Source organism: Perissodus microlepis, chromosome 4, assembly GCF_051167445.1.
Source record: "Perissodus microlepis isolate ML-2025 ecotype Zambia chromosome 4, ASM5116744v1, whole genome shotgun sequence".
Lineage (NCBI taxonomy): Eukaryota > Metazoa > Chordata > Actinopteri > Cichliformes > Cichlidae > Perissodus > Perissodus microlepis.
Window position 1 is genome coordinate 32,832,810 of NC_140464.1, and position 23,748 is coordinate 32,856,557.

Here is a 23,748-nt window from a genome sequence, read left to right on the forward strand (position 1 = left end):
AAGACCTTGTATATGAGGAGCAGGATTTTGAATTCTGGATTTAACAGGAAGCCAATGAAGGGAAGCCAATACAGGAGAAATCTGCTCTCTCTTTCTAGTCCCTGTCAGGACTCTTGCTGCAGCATTTTGGATTCACTGAAGGCTTTTCAGGGAGTTTTAGGTAGTCAGGTACTTCTGATTTGAGACCTTAGTTTTCACCGGAGCTACAGTATCCAGAGTCGTACGTAGTGAGGAGGTAAAATTATTAACAAGATAATCGACCTCTGTTGGAGTAGCGTTCAGATAGCTGCTCTGCTCTATGTTGGTACAGGCCATTGAAGATGATAACAGTGGGTGGATTATATTCTTAAACTTAGTTACAGCGCTTTCAGAAAGACATCTACTGTGATAAAGTCTACTCTCCACTGCTGTGTAATCAGTTATTGTAAATGTAAATGTTATCAGGAAATGATCAGACAGGAGAGGGTTTTCAGGAAACACTGTTAAATGTTCAGTTTCTATGCCATATGTTAAAACAAGATCTAGAGTGTGATTAAAGTGGTGGGTGGGTTCTTTTACATTTTGACAGAAGCCAATTGAGTCTAATAATAATATCTAATAATAATCTTGTGTTGCTTTGATCATTAATTGTACTTTTTCAAATAATACTGTAATTACTAAGATGAAAGACTTTAGTAGAAAGAAACTCAATTCTTTTTCTATCACCATTTTCAGGATATGAAACTTTCGATTGACATTTGCCGGATATACAGTCTGTATCATTCTCTTCACCACTACAAATATCACACCTTCCTGCATTGCAAGAAGGAGGTAAGGATTTTGCTGCACTGTTGCTATAATACCCAGTGTGTATTATATTAGGGATACAATAAATGATATAACATAAACCACCTATATGGCTGGTTTAACAAAGTTACTGAAGTTCCTGTTGGTCCCACGTGCACACGGGGATCGGAGCTTTCAGGCACCAAGCCTGTGGAGCTCTCTTCCATTGTCTTTACACTGTCCAGACTCCGTTGACTCTTAAAAAGCAGCTGAAGACATTTCTATACGAACAAACTTTTATTTAATTTGATCATTGTGTTATATTATTATTTGTATTTCTGATTTGACTGTTAAGCACTTTGTGATCTTTATCTGTGAAAAGTGCTATATAAATATTAGGGGTGCAACGATACACAAAATTCACGGTTCGGTTCGGTTCGATACTTTGGTGTCACGATTCGATATTTTTTCGATACAAAAAAAAATGTTCATGCCTTTTTAATTTGTCATTTATTAAAATTATAAATATATATTTTAACTCAACAGTACAGTTTTTAAATTTAACCCTAACCCTAACCCTTGTGCGTGTTTTTTATTTTGACACTTTCTTTTTGCCTTATAGTCTGATTTGTCATAACTTTTCCGTTTTGTGGTAAGCTCAGCGATTCTCTGCGCGATCAACCTCTCACATGTTTAAGCTGCGGGAGATTTCACTTGTCATGTTTGCATAGTAAGCTAACGATTGATAAGACGATGTCAGAGGAATTGGTGCGCAAATTATCGTCACTCACCAATCAGTACTGTCGCTCTCAGTTCACAGTTCGCGCGATTGCAAAAAAACAAGCGCAAATTCAAACGCGATTTCAATATGTCACATATTGACAGTGGCTCACCGATGCCAATGACATAATTACCCAGCTACATTTCCGAAAGAATGCAAAAGCATTGACATATATTTTTCCTTCCTACGATAGCCCGACGGGCAGGGCAGAGATAGATTTTGGTAGCCCGACTGGAAAAATCGCTAGCCCCGGGACGTCGGGCTAGCGATATTGCGAGCCCTGTATCTGATTGAGGAATCACTCATCTTTGGAAAAGAGAGTTTATTACAGAGAAATGTCTCTTTCCAAAATAAAAGCTATACTATACGCTTCTTCTGGGCTATATTCTCAGCAGCATATTAAACATATCAGGTCCCCATAAGGAGAATCATGTGCTAACGGCTGTCTAAATGACTCGGGTAAAGTTTGTAGCATGCGTGCTTGTTGTTTTTGTCTGCTTCCACTTGTCTTTGCACTAGGATGATGTCGGCGTAAATGTGCAGTCATATTCGTTGTGTTCCCACTAGTGCTTTCAGGTTAATCTCGTTGAAATGACCTTAATGCCACAACACGGCCAACACGTTAACGAGCTAACTGCGCTAACACACTAGTTCCCACCCATGTAATTGAGCATTGCGTGGCACATCCAACATACTGTTTTACTTTAGTCCATGACGCGCTTACCTTCAGGGTCATATGTCACATGAAAACCAAAATAGTTCCAAACGCCAGATCTGAATGAGGGTGGGGGAGGTTCAATTTGCCATGTTGCAAGGAGAGCTTAACTTCTGTCTCGCTAGCTTGCCCTGCGCTCTTCCTTCTGACGATGCTGTCTGTGTTGAGCGCTCAGTGGCTCTGCGCTCGACAGTGCAGCCTAGGCGGAGTAGTCGAACGCAGATTCACTGAGCGCTCAACACAGACAGCATCGTCAGAAGGAAAGTTGATAAAATAAATTACAAATTTTGTATTGTTCGATACATATGCGTACCGAACCGAAAGCACTGTATCGAACGGTTCAATATCGATACGAGTATCGTTGCACCCCTAATAAATAAATTTGACTTACTTACTAACAGCATGACTTTAAAAGCTCCCCAGTCCTTTGTAGCTTCTTTGGAGCTACAGAGTGACAACACTGATGTATAAGTGTGAACACACACACTGTATAGAAATTATCATTAGCCATGATACTGTATGTAGGTACTTAACATAATTGTTGTTTTCTGACTAGACAGACAATATTGAGCAGGCAGCGGAGGACCCTGGCCAGGAGGAGGTGGTGCAGCAGTGTATGGCGAACCAAGGCTGGCTTGAGAGCCTCTTCAGTTCTTTCATGGAACTGCTTACTCTTAGTGCAAAGACCTAAAGGACGATCACAACCTCTGCCTCCAAAAACAAACATCCACCTGCAGTATTAAGTAGGTGGAGGTGTTCAGAATGTGTGAAACAAAGCAATCAGAAACTGGATGCCAGAAATGCAACGAGAGTGGCCCCTATTTTTTTTTAAAGGGAAGGTTACCATTGTAAGTATTTGCTTTATTGCTGTATCCAACTATTGTACCAAATTATGAAGGCTAGTGAACTATTGGAAAGCAATGGATTTCCCCAAAAGTCAATGAAAGATTATTTGATTAGAACTACAAAGGTGACTTTTGTCAGGAGTTACACAACATGGATATATATGTGCAAGCTGTCTTTTATGTAAGTATGTAAGTAAAATATGTATTTAATGTGGTTTGTATAATTTACACAAATCCATTTTTAAAATGTACTTTTCTCAGATGGAATTGTTTGCAGTTCACATTTTTGAAAAATGTTTTATAGGTGTAAAACCAAATGGCCCGTATGCAAAGCTAAGCTAAAACGAATGGTTTAGTGAGATAAAAGTGAGGTTTAAAAAGACAGTGTGAATGTCTTTTCTTTCTATCTGCATCAGAAAAAAGCAGGAAGATAATATATTTAAAACCAAATCATGATGTTTCTGTTTGTTCTTCAGGAGATATTGAATGATTGGGATTAATTCCCTTAATGAAGAAGAATACAAAAAAATGAAGTACTGCTTTCTTAAAGGAAGTATGAGTTAAAATGATGATAAACCCTTAATATCAGTATTTAATGTCATATTTTTTATCTGTTTGTTGCTGAGTTTTCCTATAAGTTGAACTCTCTGAGGATATTCTTGCAGAGTTTGATTTGTAAATATTGTACAGCTACTTCATCCTCTAGTTTCCAGTGGCTCTTCAGTACATGCAATTGCTGTATTGGACATACTGTATTAAAACTCTGAAAATAACAAATGCCCCAATGAATCAATAGCCTTGAGCTGAAGTCTTTTCAAGAATGTTTGCATCATAGCTAAGTGGATTTTAGCTAATACAAAGGCACTGCCCAAAAGTTTGAATTGATGTATTTAAGTTTACTGTAGATAGCATCACTTTAAAACAACTGTTCAGTTGTGCTGTACAAGGCAGCAGTGTTCCTTCTTTTTCTGTAATTTAGCCTTACTCTTTGTTGAGAGCTCTAACAACAGAATAGTTCATCCATCAGACATTCGAAAGCATAGGGTGGAGTACAGTTTATTTATCTTCCTCTCAGGAACTTTGTATCTCAAGCAGGAATTGTGTGATGCAAATCCAATTCAGCATAGAGTCATAGTAAGGATTATTTTGTAATCTGTTTCTCTAAATATGATACACAAGGACATTAAACCTAAGCAGTCCACAATATGCAAATGAATACAAAGCTCGTACCAGGTCAGCGAGAGAGAAAAGGATATGGCAAACCTTTTTGGGAACACCGACCGAATCAAGCACTAATGGGAAGACCAAACTGTAGGGTGTAAGTGTGTAGTAGAGAGAGAATGACACAGTTCATCAGTGTGCTGTGTGGTTGTAGTGCTGTAAATCCAAAGCTTATAGAAATTAGGGGTGGGGTTAGGACAGAGAGAAGAGAAAGAAGATTAGCTGCTTCAAAGGTTTCTTCGGTGATAAGAAGCTGCCAGTGGTTGTGTGTACTTCTCTTTATTACACCAGCAGGTGAGTGAAAGATGTCTTGGTTACTGTTGTAAAACTAAGAGGAAACTTCAGTGTCGTTCAGCACTTCATAGATACAACAACAACAAAAAAAGAAAATCCAGTATATGGTTATTGTGCAAATGTATTTATACAAGCACTGAATTTTTTAATAGATATTGTTCTGTCAAATTTGACATGTGCTTTAATGATTGTACTTTATCTCAGATAATATTTGAATTAAGTTAGTTCATTATCAAAGTTCATTAAAATACTTAGTTAAAACTTTTTATTTGAAACTTATTTTTGGTGATAAATTTCTGTCCTGTCTGATCGTCTTTTAGTTGTATTTGCATTTGGCTTTGATTTCATCCTGTTTTGTGCTTAGGCTTGAAGCATGGTTCCAGACATAGAGAGAATTATTGAGAGCATCGTCCGCAGAGACCAGGACAGCGTGCAGCTTCTGCTCAACAGCTACAACACACAGGTCACTATTCTTTGTTACAATTACTGTGTTGCTATAGAAGTATTTATTTATGCAACAATGGAAACAGTTTTTCTGTACCTTCGACACTGTAAGCTAAAAATTTTAAATATTACTTATCATCATATAATCATTACAGCACTTCAGCAAAAAAATCAGGTTTCTTCTTATTTAAAAAGTGACTTTGCATTAATATATTAGACACAATTAATTAGCATTATAAATTGGACGTTGCACAAATTTAGAATCTGGTGGCTTCTAGTGGTTTTCCCAGAAACTGAGTCAGTGTTGATTGTCACAGCAGCTAGTTTTCTTGGTCTGGCTAGTCCAGAACCAGAGCTGACCCCTCTAGTTCCTGTCATGGTGCCCGTGTTCCTTGATCATGTTTCTGTGCCTGAGTGGCCTCGCTAGCTCCGGTCTTTGAGCCAGAGCCAACACCTTAGTCCCTATTTTTGCTCTGCCTCCAGCAGGATCCACCTGTATGATGCTGCATTGCTGAAGGAATTCTGGTTCAATCATTCAACCTTTGACAAAATACAGTTTAAACAGTTTTTCCAATTGCTCTTTTAATAGTGTATGTCATTATTAAAAATATGTATTATCTATATATCTATCTATGTTGTGAACCTGCTATTCTCTGAAAAAAGAAAGAAAAAAATGAATATGAATTAATAAGAAATGATATGAAAAATGAGTATCCTTAAAATATTGTTTTTCTGAAATTAAATTGGCACTGCCGTTATCAAATCGCAGTTTGATTGATGTTCCTATATTCTAGGACACTTTGTCAGTGCAAATCTGTGATCTAGCTTTTCTCCGTTTTCCTAACTGCTTGTATTCTTTCATTTCTCCACAGTATGCAGAGTGCTTCTTTTTCAACACTGAGGCACAGGAGAGGCGAAAGGTCAGCTTTGTGTGTTTCTCTCCAGTAGTTTCATTCTTTTCGTCTATATTTCCTTTGCCATGGCCTTCAGCCACTCTCATGTCAGCACCCTGTCAGTTGTGTTTTGACTCTTAGCGTGATCTCTAAATATATATTATAAAGCATGCTTATAGCAGTCACTGGAGTATTTTGATTCTTTGCTGTTTGTTTTTAGAAAAGTTTGCCTATCTTCATAGCACATGATTTTCCAAGTGCTCAGTGATTATCCCAACCCACCAACAAACAGAGGCTTAGGAATATGTTAGATGAACTGGAATAGACAAAAAAGTCTTCTTGGATTATTTCTGCAGATTTTCAGTTTTCTTGAATTTCTCTTGCTGCTTCTGTGAGGGGTTCTTCTGCCAAACTAAAAAACAAGAAAAGGGCAAAAAAACAGACTATTAACTGCTGGGAATTCTGGTCTGTTGTGTACCCTTTGACAAAGTTCCTATTTATTATTTTCAGTTTGTTTTTCATCCTCACGTTTTAGCAGCCCTCAATTTTTATGAACTGCAGTTAATAAAGGTAAAATTTGAACCTGAATGATTAACAGGTCCATCTCAAAGGAATTTCTTTCCAGCTCATCTGTCCTGATTCTGCTGTCCTCCTCCACCTCAGTCTTCATCTGTTTCTAATGCTTAAATATCAATTCTACTTTTTACATGTATTTCTGTCACTGTTCATGGACTATCTGGCTGCAGCAGCAACAACTGGAAGAGGTTTGGGGCATTGATTTTTTTAATTAGCAAACATGTACACTAGATAGAAAATTGATAGGATATGCATGTTGGTGTGATCTTAAAACTGGACGCAAACAAACTGATTTCTTTATCTAGATACAAGGAGTTTCTGAAGGGTTGCAATATTTCTGACTAGATGTGGTAGGAAAATGCTGCCATCTCCTGATGGCAAGAAAACAAAGTCCAGTTCACTCTAAGTAATCAAATCACTAAACACAGTGTGGACTGTATCTACCTTCGTATCACCATCAAGAAAAAAAATAAATAAATAATGCAACAAATAGTATTAGGGAGAAATTTTAAAACTTCCAAATTCCAATTAAAATATATTGGCCATTGCACTGTATGGTAGTCGAGCATGGGGTTCCCTCTACATGCAGTATGCACAGTGCAAACCACCAACCAGGCATATACCCACTGATAATTATAGTTCAAAAGAAAGCACTTCGTTTTTTTAAATCACCTTAAATCCAGCCTCCTTGCTTTCCCCCAAAGGAGTCCTGTATGTCAGCTGGTGCTGAGACTAACTGGCTCCTTTCAAACACACCCCGATCAAGCTTAGAACAGCACTGTATTATACATCACTAGTATACTACTACCACACAAGTATATATCAACATACCTTTAACATTTATTAAAAAAATTATATTTTGACGTTTTGGCAATATTGTTTTTAGGAACTCTCATGCGAATAAAGAACCTTTAAAGTTAATTATAATTAGATAGAGAGACAGAGAGAGTGAGTGAGAGAGTGCTGACTCGGTATAACAGTAATCCAAAATAATACCAGTGTGTGCATGTGAGTTCCAAAACCGATTGCTAATTATATTTAGAGCAGCATGTTCTCAAAGCTGCTTGAACACCTCATGACTAAGCATTAGCAGCGCTGACCTTCACTGTGCAGACATGCTAGAGCTACACAAACTATTCTTTTTCCTCTACACTCTCCGTACGCTGCAAATTAATGTCATCGAGATATTTGCTTAAAAAATCTTGTAGTTTTCAGTGAAACCACCTAAAATGTTCTAAACTTACATACAACTACCACAATAAAAGGATGTGGTATTTGTCTTAAGTACTTCAGTGCTTTTTGGTATTATAACTTTAGTGTAGTACTGTAGTGCAAGTGCTGCAGGATATAAAGTGAAGAGGATGTAAATATCCAAATATCCAAATACAGCATAACTAAAAAAGTGGTCATGTGTACTTGTCTTTATCATTATACAGCCATGTCATAATCATCACTCAGTCAGCACTGCTCCCTCAACAGTGAATCTCAGATGAAGCCTGAATGAATGTTCAAACTATAAAACATGCTGAGTTTCTTGTGTTGCATTAAACAGACTTTGCAGTGATTCGTGCTATTTCTCTCTCTTGGGTAATTAGTTCAGGAAGAAAAAATTCAGGGACTGTGCTCCTGCTTCTGACTCTGACATTGACTCAGATGATGAGAATGCAGAGCTTCTGCTCCGGCAGGTAGGCCAGTGATTATATACCCCTGTGTGTCTACTCTCATGGCTACATGTACCTGTGTATGCTAACACAAGTCTGCCACACTCATCCCTGTATTTGCACATTTTGCATTCTTTGTCTTTTCTCCTTGCAGTTCATTATTCTAAACCTTCTTCACTGTAACATCTCCCCCCTGACTACTTTTTCAGGATCTGTCTGCAGCCCTGTTGTGCTTCATTGGTAGTCAGCTACAGCCGGCGGTTTTACGGGTTTGCCTGCATACACTGCGTATCCTGTCCCGTGACCGTAGGGCCCTGGGGCACATGGTCACTGATAGTGCCCTTCTCACATTAGCACACATGGGAGGCATCGCCATACCACAGACATCCCTACAGCAAGAAAATAAGGAAGCTGAAGATCACGTGGGCAGATCATGCAGCACAACCCATATTAGAGCTGTGAGTAGTTGTGAGCAGGGTGCAGAAGCTGGCACTGCCCCGTCTGGGTGCTCTGTGGTTTCATTTTCTGTTCTTGCTGAAGGAGCTGTCTCTCCAGCCACACGTGGTTCAGTGAATCACTGCTATCAGCAAAAACATGATGGAGAGCATGTGACGCTCTCCCGTGGCAAAAAAGACACCCAACAAGATAACAGTGAGGAACAAGAGAAGGAGGAGGATGGAGAGGTGTGCAGGAAGGAAGCCTTGAAAGTCTTGTGTAATGTCATCTACAACAGCCCCCGAGCACAGGAGAGAGCCAGTGCACTAAGGTGACATTTTTAAAAATGTGTCGACTTGGTCGTAAAGTTGCGTTCCAAGCTACAAGTTTCATTCTCTGCTAAGAAAACGATTAGCAATAAAGTCTCAATAAAAAGGTCAAATGAAGGCAAACAAAAACATCAGAATGATACATTTGAGACATTTTACAGGATGCAATGTCAAAATACTCATATGAAAACCATTCTTGGCTGTCACTTATTTTCTCCTAAATCATTTACAATCTTTGCAACTATATTTTTCTAGTTATATTCAAATACTGTTTATTCTTTATATACAAGGATGTGACGCTAATCAGCTCAACTGCTTGCCTGAAAATGTGATTCCTATATTCATGAAAGGCTATTGCAAGGTTTGTGGGAGAGTCTGAAGGAGGAGATCTGGAGTAAAGTGCCACTCAGCTGCCACTTTTACAAGCTGAGGCTACTCTTCTTACTGACAGCCCTAAGACCTGAACTCAGGCTGCAGCTGCAACAGGTAAATGATTTCTAACCTATCAAGGATGGAATTACATGGTATCATTGCTTTCTAGTAATAAAAAAGGTGATCTTGAGAAACTAAATGCAGTCACACTTTCTTTATCCTGGGTGTGTATGGTATTCATTTATGAGCAACAAGCTATGAGTTGACAAGGGACATCTGTGACAGGCTTTTCGTGTTGGACAATCTAAAGTGACCATGATTGCTTCAAACACATGAAGTCTCTCAAAATGTCCTATGACATTGTTAGATATGATACTGTTGATTTACAGGAGCCATTTAATATTCCAGTTATACTGAAAGTGGACCAAAACTTTTTAGCATTTTATTTAGATATCATTTTACAATAGAGTGTCAGAGCAGTGGATGTCGCGCTTGTCAGCTGACTGTAGATTGTTGCCACATTAAAATCAAATAATAATAAAATTAAGATTTGATTAAGTATTTCTTCATCATAACTAAACCTACAAAGCCTACACAATTAGACAAACAGACAGTCACACCACCTCCAAGCCCTTATAGGCCTTATATGCTGATCAGGACAAACCACAAATGCATGTTTTCTGGTCTCCTGAAATCAAAAGAGTGTCAAAGAACCGTGCTTCACATCTGCCTTAAAGCTCAGTGCTTTGTTTGTTCTTGTCAGGAGCGGGGAGTGTCAGTGCTGACCAAAGCCTTGGAGCAGTGCCTGGCTGTGAGCTGGGGTGTGGAATATGAGGTGCTTACCGACAGTAAACAACCTCCCATTTCCATGGAGGTGTCCCAGAAGGTCATTGAGATCCTCAAGACACTCTTCAACATCACTCACATGTTCCACAGGCAGGAGCCTGATGAGGTGATTAGCTGGGGGATTCCTCCAATTTAGCTGGAGCTTAATAACTAAATCAAAGAAACTAACATCATATTGCTAACATCTAAATGTTTGTTCAGGTATTATCACTAAATTATTTTGTTTACAATACCGTGTCCACTTTAAGATAATCCTATATTTTTTTTCAGAGGTGACCAATGTCTAGGTTTTGTCTCTTAATGGGATTTTAAAAAATGTGTAATACATTATTATTGCTGCCATTTACTTTGCTGTTAGTTGATTTGCAAATCACTGAAAGCTTTAATTGAAAGCCATGCCAAAAAAATAAGTTGGGCAGGGGCACGTGTTGCATTCTTTTCTTTTGCCGTCACTGATAAATAAGCTTTGAACGTCCAGTAGCAGAGCTTCAGTTTGGTCCGGGAGGTAGACCAAGGCAACAGGCTGGAACTGAATCATATTTAACTGATCAGCAGTTCAACATAAGTTGAGCCCAGTCAGGACACGCCCCAAATCTCCAACCTTGTCCCTCAGTCTGTCAACTCTGCCTTCCTGTAATGTAGTTAGGTAATCTTTCATTGAGCTTATTTATATATATTTCCGGAGTATTACACATCTACTCTTTGTCAAAGGAGCTTGCAAAGAAAAGCGTCTGGACTTCTTTAAGTTACTTGAAGACGTTTCACCTCTCATCCGAGAAGCTTCTTCAGTTCTAAGGTCAAATGGTGGAGAGTCCCAGATATAAACCTAGTGGGAGTATCCCCCCACAGAGGGACAAAAGGACCCCCTGATGATCCTCTAATCGCCTGAGCCAAGGTGTGAAACTGGGTGTGGGTCCCAATCAGCCAGAGTTTCGGGTGTGTTCATTGTGAAACCTGGCCCCACCTTATCATGCGAATTCCTGAGGTCAGATGGCCCAGGATGTGAGTGGGCGTTAAGGCGTCTGGGAAGGGATCTCAAAACTGGATTATAGATGGCAGAGAGTTGGTGTCGTAAACCCCCGCCTCTGTTCAAAGATGGTCGCTCACAGTGGACATAGATGGCTTCTTTCACTCCTCTTTCAAACCATCTGTCCTCTCTGTCCAAAATGTGAACATTGGCATCCTCGAAAGAGCTGGCTGGCTGATTGGGACCCACACCCAGTTTCACACCTTGGCTCAGGCGATTAGAGGATCATCAGGGGGTCCTTTTGTCCCTCTGTGGGGGGATACTCCCACTAGGTTTATATCTGGGACTCTCCACCATTTGACCTTAGAACTGAAGAAGCTTCTCGGATGAGAGGTGAAACGTCTTCAAGTAACTTAAAGAAGTCCAGACGCTTTTCTTTGCAAGCTCCTTTGACTACGATGACCTGGATGACTGAGAACCTTCACAGACACATCTACTCTTTACAGTTTTTCTTGATCGATTTGTCCTCAGCAGGAATGTAATTCTCACCACTCTTTACACAAATTTTAAAACAGTTCAGGCATTTTTCCTAATGCAGACTCATCTGTGCAAAGACAACCAAAAAATCAAGATCTTTTTCACATATGTCAAAATGTGTAAAGTCAGTCAATCATTTCAACCTTGTGTAAAACCTTTTACCACCATTTCAGGACGTTGATACTGAGTTGCTTTTTCCTTTTATTAAAGCCTTACTGACTTTGAAAATAGTGCTAATGTGGGTTAAAAACTGTTCAGAGAAAAAAGAAATGTGAAGGATTTATTTGAAACTTTACAAAATTGATGCTTGTGAAACTATATGAATCAGAAAACAGAAATATGCACAATCTGAGAAAATAGTCAGAGTGTTCTGGTCCTTCAACACCTGACGCCGACCTTGTTAAGTCGGTATGGCTTCAGTTACATATCTCACACTGCAGTTCTAATGTGTTGTGAGATTTAAGTGAGAGGTGCATCAACACAGTAAAAATGTCTTTGGTAGTGAAGCGTGTGTGGAAATGTGTTACTGATTTGAGAACTGCATTTAGAGTGGTGAGAATTACATTTCTGCTGTGTGATTTGTGCTTCAGCCATCGAAAAAACTTATAACAGGCTTTAGATAGAAATTTGTTGTCCAACACTGAAGCCTGATGATGCCACTTTCACATTATCAGGGTTGTTTATTCAAAGTTCTTGCAGAGGCAACAAAAGCATACAGTGTGTTAACTATGGCAAGTAAACTGTTTAAGCTCTATAACTGACAAACAGAAAATACAAAGGTGTTGCTACTCTGCCTCTATGGTTCCCTTTGAAACTGTTGGCCTTTACAAATTCAATATACATTTTTCTTCTTGTTTATCACATAGACTAAACCTGTCTGAAATAAATAAAGTATATAAATATTAAGAGCAAATGTGAAAGTAAATTTGAGAATGTTCCCCAAACAATCTCACTGTAACTTTGGGCATTTTGACATCTGTGCCATTTAGCAGTAAGCCTTGCTGCTCTAGGTCTGTTACCCCTGGTTTAGTCATTAGAAGGGGAAATCAGAAAAAACATAAATCCTGCTAAAAACAAAACAAAAGAAATATTTTCAGTCCTATATTATCTGTAAATCCAGTGAATAAGGAAGATATAATAAAAGTATATTAACAAATTCATTGCAGGAAACTTTTTTTTTCCAATTAAAAAACATTAGATTAGCACATAGAAAAAATGATGCACATGGTTCAGGTTCAGAGAGGAGGAGGTGTGACCAATGCCCAGTTGTTATAAATTTTGCATCTTATAGATGTTTAACTGTTTTAGGAAGATGCTGCCCTGTATCGACACCTAGTGGCTGTGCTGCGCCATTGCCTGGTTCAGGTTTCTTCTTATTTAAAAAGTGACTTTGCATTAATATATTAGACACAATTAATTAGCATTATAAATTGGACGTTGCACAAATTTAGAATCTGGTGGCTTCTAGTGGTTTTCCCAGAAACTGAGTCAGTGTTGATTGTCACAGCAGCTAGTTTTCTTGGTCTGGCTAGTCCAGAACCAGAGCTGACCCCTCTAGTTCCTGTCATGGTGCCCGTGTTCCTTGATCATGTTTCTGTGCCTGAGTGGCCTCGCTAGCTCCGGTCTTTGAGCCAGAGCCAACACCTTAGTCCCTATTTTTGCTCTGCCTGGGTGTGGGTCCCAATCAGCCAGAGTTTCGGGTGTGTTCATTGTGAAACCTGGCCCCACCTTATCATGCGAATTCCTGAGGTCAGATGGCCCAGGATGTGAGTGGGCGTTAAGGCGTCTGGGAAGGGATCTCAAAACTGGATTATAGATGGCAGAGAGTTGGTGTCGTAAACCCCCGCCTCTGTTCAAAGATGGTCGCTCACAGTGGACATAGATGGCTTCTTTCACTCCTCTTTCAAACCATCTGTCCTCTCTGTCCAAAATGTGAACATTGGCATCCTCGAAAGAGCTGGCTGGCTGATTGGGACCCACACCCAGTTTCACACCTTGGCTCAGGCGATTAGAGGATCATCAGGGGGTCCTTTTGTCCCTCTGTGGGGGGATACTCCCACTAGGTTTATATCTGGGACTCTCCACCATTTGACCTTAGAACTGAAGAAGCTTCTCGGATGAGAGGTGAAACGTCTTCAAGTAACTTAAAGAAGTCCAGACGCTTTTCTTTGCAAGCTCCTTTGACTACGATGACCTGGATGACTGAGAACCTTCACAGACACATCTACTCTTTACAGTTTTTCTTGATCGATTTGTCCTCAGCAGGAATGTAATTCTCACCACTCTTTACACAAATTTTAAAACAGTTCAGGCATTTTTCCTAACGCAGACTCATCTGTGCAAAGACAACCAAAAAATCAAGATCTTTTTCACATATGTCAAAATGTGTAAAGTCAGTCAATCATTTCAACCTTGTGTAAAACCTTTTACCACCATTTCAGGACGTTGATACTGAGTTGCTTTTTCCTTTTATTAAAGCCTTACTGACTTTGAAAATAGTGCTAATGTGGGTTAAAAACTGTTCAGAGAAAAAAGAAATGTGAAGGATTTATTTGAAACTTTACAAAATTGATGCTTGTGAAACTATATGAATCAGAAAACAGAAATATGCACAATCTGAGAAAATAGTCAGAGTGTTCTGGTCCTTCAACACCTGACGCCGACCTTGTTAAGTCGGTATGACTTCAGTTACATATCTCACACTGCAGTTCTAATGTGTTGTGAGATTTAAGTGAGAGGTGCATCAACACAGTAAAAATGTCTTTGGTAGTGAAGCGTGTGTGGAAATGTGTTACTGATTTGAGAACTGCATTTAGAGTGGTGAGAATTACATTTCTGCTGTGTGATTTGTGCTTCAGCCATCGAAAAAACTTATAACAGGCTTTAGATAGAAATTTGTTGTCCAACACTGAAGCCTGATGATGCCACTTTCACATTATCAGGGTTGTTTATTCAAAGTTCTTGCAGAGGCAACAAAAGCATACAGTGTGTTAACTATGGCAAGTAAACTGTTTAAGCTCTATAACTGACAAACAGAAAATACAAAGGTGTTGCTACTCTGCCTCTATGGTTCCCTTTGAAACTGTTGGCCTTTACAAATTCAATATACATTTTTCTTCTTGTTTATCACATAGACTAAACCTGTCTGAAATAAATAAAGTATATAAATATTAAGAGCAAATGTGAAAGTAAATTTGAGAATGTTCCCCAAACAATCTCACTGTAACTTTGGGCATTTTGACATCTGTGCCATTTAGCAGTAAGCCTTGCTGCTCTAGGTCTGTTACCCCTGGTTTAGTCATTAGAAGGGGAAATCAGAAAAAACATAAATCCTGCTAAAAACAAAACAAAAGAAATATTTTCAGTCCTATATTATCTGTAAATCCAGTGAAAAAGGAAGATATAATAAAAGTATATTAACAAATTCATTGCAGGAAACTTTTTTTTTCCAATTAAAAAACATTAGATTAGCACATAGAAAAAATGATGCACATGGTTCAGGTTCAGAGAGGAGGAGGTGTGACCAATGCCCAGTTGTTATAAATTTTGCATCTTATAGATGTTTAACTGTTTTAGGAAGATGCTGCCCTGTATCGACACCTAGTGGCTGTGCTGCGCCATTGCCTGCTCCTGTCATGTGAAGGAGAAGACACATTAGAAGAACTCCAAGGGTCAGACTAGTATTTCTGAAGCTTTAGAAGGTTTTGGCTAAAATAATAGATACTGGAGTGATTATTGATAACCTAGATGACATTCTTACAGTTGATCTAAAAAGTGTTATGATTTCTGTCCACAGGCACACGGTGAATGTCCTGTCGGCATTGCCACTGACATGTCTGGATGTCCTGGTGTCTGTCCAGGTGGACCAAGCATCCCATAAGTGCGAGGGGGTCAACATGGACTGTGTCCACAAATTGTTGCTCTTTATGAACAGACGGCTAAACAGGGCAAGTGAATATGTGGTGAAGGAAACACATGTTGTTGTGTCCTCCTCTGTTGATTTGGGACCCCTGGAAGTCTATTTTAAACCTGTTGTTATCGACCTTGGTTTTAAGTTGGACAGTGATTTTAAATTGGACAACCAAATCAGAGCAGTGGTAAAATCCAGTTTTTATCATTTAAGGCAACTGGCAGGAGTAAAATCCTTTCTTTCGAGGCAGCACTTTGAAACGGTGATCCATGCTTTTATTTCTTCCTGCCTGGACGACTGTAACTCACTCTATGTGGGGGTCAGTCAGTCGTTGCTCTTACTGTACAGCACTTTGTGTCAGCTGTGGTTGTTTTAAAGTGCTTTATAAATAAAGGTAATGATGATGAGGTGATGATAAGCACTTACTAATTCCTTACTATTGCTTAATAGTGTTATCACACTATTAACACTATATTATTATATAGTGTTACCCAGTTTTTATTCATCTTTAGTGACATATGTAAGCTGTTTAATTGTACACAGGGCCAAAAGCTGAAGGAGAAACTAACACCTGTACTGAATCTACTGACTGAGAGTTCTCGGGTACACAGGGAGACGCGTCACTACTTACGGCAAAAGGTAAAAAAAAAAAAAAAGGTACAAAATGGAAACTGTATCAGCAATTTTTTATCTAACCTCAACATTTGGAATAGATCCTACCTCCACTGAGGGATGTTGCCATCAGACCTGAGCAGGACAGCTCCCTCAGAGGCCAGTTGGTCCGCCTAATGACCCACGTTGACACAGATGTGAAGGATTGTGCTGCTGAACTGCTGTTTGTGCTCTGCAAAGAAAATGGTATAGTTGCAGTTTGCAAGACTAACTGTAGTGATGGGAAAAGTCAAGTTTTCAAAGGACTCTATACAGTCAGGTGCGAGTTAACACAGTGCCAAGAAGAACAAACATCAGCAGTAATCTTAGAGCAGATTATTATTATTATTTATTGTACAATCTACTGTACAATATAAAGCGCCTTGAGGCGACTGTTGTTGTGATTTGGCGCTATATAAATAAAATTGAATTGAATTGAATTGAATTATTCTTCCCAAGAGCTGACATTCTATCCAATTTACCCCAAGGTCAGACAAGCTTTGAGAAATTCCAGAAAAACCGAGGAGCTACATCTCAGATCTTACAGGCCTCAGTTAACATGTTAAATGTTAAAATTAGCAGTACAATAACAGCAGACAATACTATTAGATGTAAGCAGTTATGTATGGAATGGCTGACAGGTGAAAATGTCTTCTCTGGAAAAAAAAAGAGCCCCTGGTATTTCTCCAGCTTCTTGTGTTTCTTCCTCCTGATATTACTGTCATTCTGAACCGCTACATCGATCACTATGGCCGTTTTCTTCTGTCTTCCACCACTATGTCCGGTTGGTTAGCCACCACCATTTTGTCCGTCTGTTTCTGGAAGTCCAACAGGATCTTAGCTCGACCATTCTCCACCACCGTTTTGTCCTCAGGACTTCCAGGCCATATTCGGCACAGATGTTTCTGTATACTATGCCGGCCACTTGGTTATGGCATTCAATGTATGCCCTGCCTGCTAGCTTCTTGCACCCTGCTGTTATGTGCTGGATTGACTGACGGGCAAACTCAGAGATGTGGCAAGAATGAACTCAGAACTAACTCGTTAAACTTAAATCATCCTAATAATATCAAAACACTCGGAAAAGTACAAAATTAGATAAATAACTAAATAAAGTTGAAATGCTGGGATTCATGTGTGGGCCATTGAGTCATAGGCTGTCTTGTAGTCGGTCCAGGCAGTGCACAGTTCAGTCTGGTATTGCAGTCTAGGACGACTGCTCGGTCTACCAGCAGCTCATGTCTGGCCCCTCTGGTGTTTCTGCCTATCCCTTTCAATGCCCCGCTTATGTATTGAGAGCCATGTGCCTGTTCATCTTAGCCAGTATGGTGCCTGACAGGAGCTTCCATGTGGTACTGAGGCAGGCTATTGGTATTTGGTCCCTTTTGGAGGTCCTTGGGTAACAGGACTGTGGCCTTCAGTTAGCCATTCTGGGTGTCTCATCCATTAGCAGCTGGGTCATTTGTGCTGCCAGATGCTGATGGAGTACCTGAACATCTGGGGCCTGGTTATATCTAACTCTTTTTACTGGAGACCTGTTCTTGGATGCCTACCACTGTGATATATATATTTTCTTTCTTTAATTCCCGTCTCGCCCCTGCGGGCAGTCTATCCTTCAAGCTTGTGTCCTCTACCAAAGGCCTGGGAGGCTGAGGGTCCTGTGCAGTAGGTTAGCTGTTCCTAGGACTGCACTCTTCTGGACAGAGATCTCCAAACTTGTTCCTGGGATCTGCTGGATCCGCTCACCTAGCTCCAAGTGCTCCGATTACCACTGGGACCACTGTTACCCTCACCCTCCACATCTTCTTGAGGTCTTCTCTAAGACCTTGGTGCTCCTCTTAAGTACAGGGTGGGCCATTTTCCTCAAGATGGGTGGTGACCATGGTGGCCATTTAGTCTTGGATACAACTTTTGTTTTTTCAATAGGAAGAGGGCCATGTGACACATCAAACTTATTGGTAATGTCACAAGAAAAACAATGGTGTGCTTGGTTTCAACGTAACTTTATTCTTTGATGAGTTATTTACAAGTTTCTCTTTGTTCACAGCCATTGACATGTCGAAGAGGTTAACACGTGAGGAGCGGATCGAAATTGTGTTGATATCTGGTGAACGCAGTAACCGGGTCATTGTAGCAGATTTCAATGCAAGACACCCTAGAAGACCACCCATCTCCCATGCTACAGTTAGCAAACTGCTTGCTAAGTTTCGTGAAACTGGTTCAGTGTTGGATTTGCCAAAATGTGGACGCAAGAAAACTGTCACTAATGAAGAAACAGCGTAGCACTCGCCGCATGTCACTGGAGAGTGGCATTAGTCGAACATCCCTTCAGCGGATATTAGCTACTCACAAATGGCACCCTTACAAACTCCAGCTACTGCAGCATCTCAACGAGGATGACCCAGATCGGCGCACAGAATTTGCAGAATGGGCAAAACAAAAATTGGAACAGGACCCTCAGTTCACGCAGAAGATTTTGTTCAGTGATGAGGCAAACTTTTATGTGAATGGTGAAGTTAACAAACAAAACCACCGCTATTGGTCCGACACTAACCCACATTGGATGGATCCCTCCAAGACTGTTGGCACAACAAAAGTGATGGTTTGGTGTGGTATATGGGGTACAACGATAGTGGGTCCATTCTTCATCAATGGAAACCTCAAGGCCACTGGATATTTGAAATTGCTACATGATGATGTGTTTCCCTCTTTATGCACTGAAGCTGGCACGTTCCCTGAGTTTTTCCAGCAAGATGGTGCACCACCACATTATGGGTGCCAGGTCCGAGCATTCCTAGATGAACAGTTTCCTGGAAAGTGGATTGGTCGTCGTGGGCCAGTTGAATGGCCCCCAAGTCTCCCGATCTGACCCCCTTAGACTTTTATCTTTGGGGTCATCTGAAGGCAATTGTCTATGGTGTGAAGATACGAGATGTGCAGCACCTGAAACTACGGATACTGGATGCCTGTGCTGGCATTTCTCCTGCGGTGTTGCTATCAGTGTGTGAAGAGTGGAAGAAGAGGGTTGCATTGACAATCCAACACAATGGGCAGCACATTGAACACATTTTATAAGTGGTCAGAAACTTGTACATAACTCATGAAAGAATAAAGTTACGTTGAAACCAAGCACACCATTGTTTTTCTTGTGACATTACCAATAAGTTTGATGTGTCACATGGCCCTCTTCCTATTGAAAAAACAAAAGTTGTATCCAAGATGGCCGACTTCTAAATGGCCACCATGGTCACCACCCATCTTGAGGAGTTTGCCCCCTCACATATACTAATGTGCCACAAACAGGACTTTAATATCACCAACCATTCCCATGTTATTACGGTGTATCCATATAAATGGTCCACCCTGTACTTTTGGTCTAATCCACCAACTTTCTCATGGAGCAAGCTCTTGCACCAGACTGAGGGTAATTGATGGTCTTTAATATTTCTCCCATTTCCATTTAATTGCACCAGCAGTTGTTACCTCCTCACCAAGCTTCTTGCTAATGGTCTTGTATCCGATTCCAGCCTTGTGCAGATCTATAATCTTGTCCCTGATATCCTGATCTAAACAAACAAACAAACAAACAAACAAAAGATGAAAACTGTAATAACTTTAATTTTTCAATCATATGTCTTTCACTTCCACTCTTCTGTTAATACCTATTAACACCTAATAAAGCATACATAATACAGGAAGTAGCTCAAAGGGCAGCTTTATTGTTGGCACTCACAGGTAAAACCAATAGAAATACTAACAAGGCTGGAAAGGAGCCAGGAATGCAAACACTAATAACAGAAGAAGGGAGAACACAAAACAAGGGAACACTTTAGAATTGAAAGTGAATTAAAAAGAAATAAATAAATATGACAAAAGATAAAACACATTTCAGAAATATACATGGAAACACTCACTGCACAGTAGGAAATTATTTCATATGGAAACACTTTCTTCTGTGTTCCCTTCACAGTCAGCCGATTTGTCAAATATACTGGATATGGCAATGCTGCAGGGCTGTTGGCAGCTCGGGGACTGCTTAATGGTAGAATGAGTTCTAGTAACAGCCAGTACTCCAGCGACTCAGACTCAGACACAGAAGAGTACCGAGAGGCCAAAGCCAAGATTAACCTGGTGACTGGCCGGGTAGAAGCAGACCAGCCTGATCCAATGGAGGGCATGACGGACGAAGAGAAAGAAGTGGAGGCACGTCACCTCATCAGTATGATCAACAGACTGTCACGGTGAGTGTGTTAATAATGCAGAACACACAGTATGGTTAAAGAGAAGCTTTCATTTATAATAATGTATATACTGTTTCTGACTCAGCGAACAAATCATTCAGCCAATGGGTGTGACAGCAGAGGGCAGACTGGCTCCACTTTGGGGCCAAATGAGTGACTGCACGCTGGAAGAAGAGGAAGAGGAAGAATTGAATCTCATGCCAGAGGGGGGCAAAGACAGTCAGATGGAATAGGATGATGTAAACAAAGAGCGAGGCAGAGATGCTAACACACGTATATCCAGTGTTGGGAAGGTTACTTTTGAAATGTACTCCACTACAGATTACAGGATACATGCCCCAAAATGTTGTTTGCAATGTATTCTATTAAGTTACTCAGTGTGAGTAATGTATTCTAAGTACTTTGGATTACATAATATTGTCATGCTTTTTACAACTACGTAAATGTACTATTACTGAAGGCTACTCGCAAACGAGCTAACATTGCTAGCTGGCATTAGCTGGGGTTAGTTCATAGACTGCATTCAGAAGTGCACATTTGCAGCTAGCAGGTTGTTAATGCTATCCAGCAAGTCTAACTGTCTATGAACTAACCTCAGATAACGCCAGCTAACAATGTTAGCTTGGTGACGAATAGCCTTCAGTAATAGTAGTAAATCACACAGCAATAGTACATCGAAGATACTAAAGTGGCACATAATCCAGGTAGCGACCAGAACTAAAACAAGCTAGCTGCAGTAGGCTAATGTTAGTTTTTTTTAAAAAATAACTTACTTCCAGATGTTTCTTTAGGTTGGAGTCTTTTGACGCTGAGAACAGATTGGTTGCTGGCAAACAAAGTTTGCATTGCATGCTCAGATTTCACCCATCCCTTTCTTCTCTAACTGTAAATTGGTGATTGCGTTGGCTCCGGGTCCATTGTGTAACTGAGACCACCAACATTAACAGGACACTTACATTAGAGCCTCTAATTGTGTGTTTTGTTGGAGAATTAGAGAGGGGATAGCCTAACATATGAAACAGGAAAAGACTGCTATGTAATCCATTTATTTCAACAAAGGAACTGCATTCTAATTATCACCTTTTAAACGGTAACTGTAATGGAATACAGTTACTCATATTTTGTATTTTAAATACGTAACGCCGGTACATGTATTCCATTACTCCCCAGCACTCCCCAACACTGCACATATCTGTGTTGAAGATCATTGTTAAAGAGAGATAATCCATAAAGTGAAGGGTATCAGTCACTAGATGGCAAGTGAGCTGAATTTGTTTCCTATGTTACTTTGTATTTTACTATTTTATAGTAACCCTGTTAGCAGCTTTGTAAAAATATAGTTTTTTTTGTAGAACATGGTAATGTGTTATTGAATGTGGAAATTGTGTAATGTAAGCTTATAAAATGAAAGCGTTTTCTGTATCATCCTATAATACTGTAGAAATCATTACAGTTAGTACACATGCAGAACTGCAGCATCTGATCCATTTATAGAAGGTTTGCATCCTAACAGTTGAAGTATTGTTTGGATTCTAAAAGGCACATGAAGTATCTTAGATTAGCTGTACTCAATGATGAGTGTATAAATATACAATGCTGTCATGTCTCTTTTCTTTCTTCGTCTTTTTTTGGCTATTCCCTTTAGCGGTTGACCCAGTAGATCATCTCCCTTTATGCCACCTGATCCCTAGCATACTTTTCTGTCACACAAACCCTTTGCCTGTCCTCCTACATCCACTACATCCCTAACCTCCTATGAAGGCTTTCTCTTTGCTTCCTGCATGGATCCTTTGTCCAATATATCCACTATCCCTCCTCTGAACATATCCAGACAATCTCAGTTTTGCTTCTCTTACTTTGTCACCAAACCGCTCAACCTGAGCTGTCCATCTGATATACTGATTTTGTCCTCCTGATCACTCTCAACAAAAACATCTTCAGCTCTTCCACCTCCAGCACCTTCTTTGGTCAGTGTCACAATCTCCAAACCATACATTGTAGCAGGTCCTGAATGCCCCTGATGTCATCTCCATCCACTCAACCCTGCATGCCTGCGTCTCTCCTTCATCTCTTGGGCACAGTCCCTTGCTTTGGATGGGAGACCAGGAATTTAAACTCATCTACCATAACTGCCACTACTTGTTGTAGCTTTGCTGTTACACCTGTGCCCTTCACATCATCATTCTCACTCACCAGTATTCTGTCTGGCTCTGTTGACTTTCATTCCTCCTCTCTTAGACAAGAGAAATGAAAATGTAGCATACTTTCACTTGTCCAGGTTTCAGAATTGGAATACTTTATTAGTTATTATTAATTATTATTAAGGAAATTATGTATGTTATGTTTCAATTACATATAGTCTATGGAGACTATATGTACATCATCTTTACATCAACTTTACATCATCTGCCAACCTATTCATCACCATTGCAAATAGGAAGGGCTCAAAGATAATCCCTGATGTAATTGCTCCCCACTTTGAACCAATCTGTCACTCTTGCTGGACACCTCACCAACGTCCCACTCTCCTTATACATGTCCTATACCAGCCACACATACCTCTGCCCCTCCTGGCTTCCTCATGTAGTTCCTATCATATGCTTTCTTTAAATCCACAAAGTCACAGTGATGCTACCTCTGACCTTCTCTATACTTCTCCACTTGTTTGTTTTGAGCACTCTCTCAAAACAAACATTGCATCTGTAGTGCTCATTACTCACTATAAGCCTCCTCCTTTGCTGCACACCCAGCATTACAACACTCCTGTCTACTTTTTTCATCTCCCTGACTCCCCCACATTTGTTTGCTAACCTCTTCCTTTGAATACTTTGCTGAAATACAAAATAAATAATAATAAATACATAAACAAATGGCCATAGTTTTGTGATTCTGCTGCACTGCTGACACATCTAATATTGAATTTAAAATCTTTTTCTTCAAATATGTGATGGACCTGCAAAAGCAGGAGTCGTCACCGGAATTATTACAAAAATTATATTTACAAAACTAATAAATTTGAGCTCATAAAAGAGGTCAAAGAAACAAAACTGAACTGCAAACTTAATAAACCAAATGACTTCCCAAACAAACATAACTGACCTAAACATGAAATGACACACAAGGCTGATCAGACCACTATGACACACGAGGGGTAACTAAACAAAACACAATTGTAAACAACAAACAATGCAGTATAGTCTGGTTTGTTAATAAACTAAACACCAAAGAAAAAAAATCAAAAATACTGAACCCTAATCTCAAATAT

At 39.8% G+C, this 23,748-nt stretch overlaps 2 protein-coding genes across 6 annotated transcripts in view; both read left to right on the top strand.

The window, feature by feature from the left end:
• The window catches only part of prr12b (proline rich 12b), a 73,501-nt gene extending 69,618 nt beyond the window's left edge, over window positions 1-3,883 (top strand). For all 4 annotated transcript variants that reach the window (XM_084927165.1, XM_084927167.1, XM_084927168.1 and 1 more), the window contains 2 exons: window positions 715-810; window positions 2,818-3,883. In XM_084927165.1, coding sequence (XP_084783291.1) covers window positions 715-810; window positions 2,818-2,952 — 231 coding nt within the window. In that variant the 3' untranslated portion in view covers window positions 2,953-3,883. The remainder of the gene's footprint in view (window positions 1-714; window positions 811-2,817) is intronic.
• Window positions 3,884-3,988: 105 nt separating this feature from the next.
• Window positions 3,989-23,354, top strand: LOC146389339 (chaperone Ric-8A). Of its 2 annotated transcripts, XM_084927180.1 has the most exons (14): window positions 3,989-4,621; window positions 4,986-5,084; window positions 5,938-5,985; window positions 6,705-6,722; window positions 8,130-8,219; window positions 8,405-8,961; window positions 9,310-9,445; window positions 10,095-10,283; window positions 15,258-15,352; window positions 15,478-15,628; window positions 16,135-16,230; window positions 16,305-16,449; window positions 20,213-20,483; window positions 20,569-23,354. In XM_084927180.1, the coding sequence occupies exons 2-14, from the start codon at window positions 4,995-4,997 to the stop codon at window positions 20,714-20,716; spliced, it is 2,034 nt and encodes a 677-aa protein (XP_084783306.1). In that variant the 5' UTR covers window positions 3,989-4,621; window positions 4,986-4,994; the 3' UTR covers window positions 20,717-23,354. The 2 variants fall into 2 exon arrangements, with proteins under 2 accessions (XP_084783306.1, XP_084783305.1); XM_084927179.1 differs by having other exon boundaries at window positions 3,989-5,084.
• Window positions 23,355-23,748: the final 394 nt, after the last annotated feature.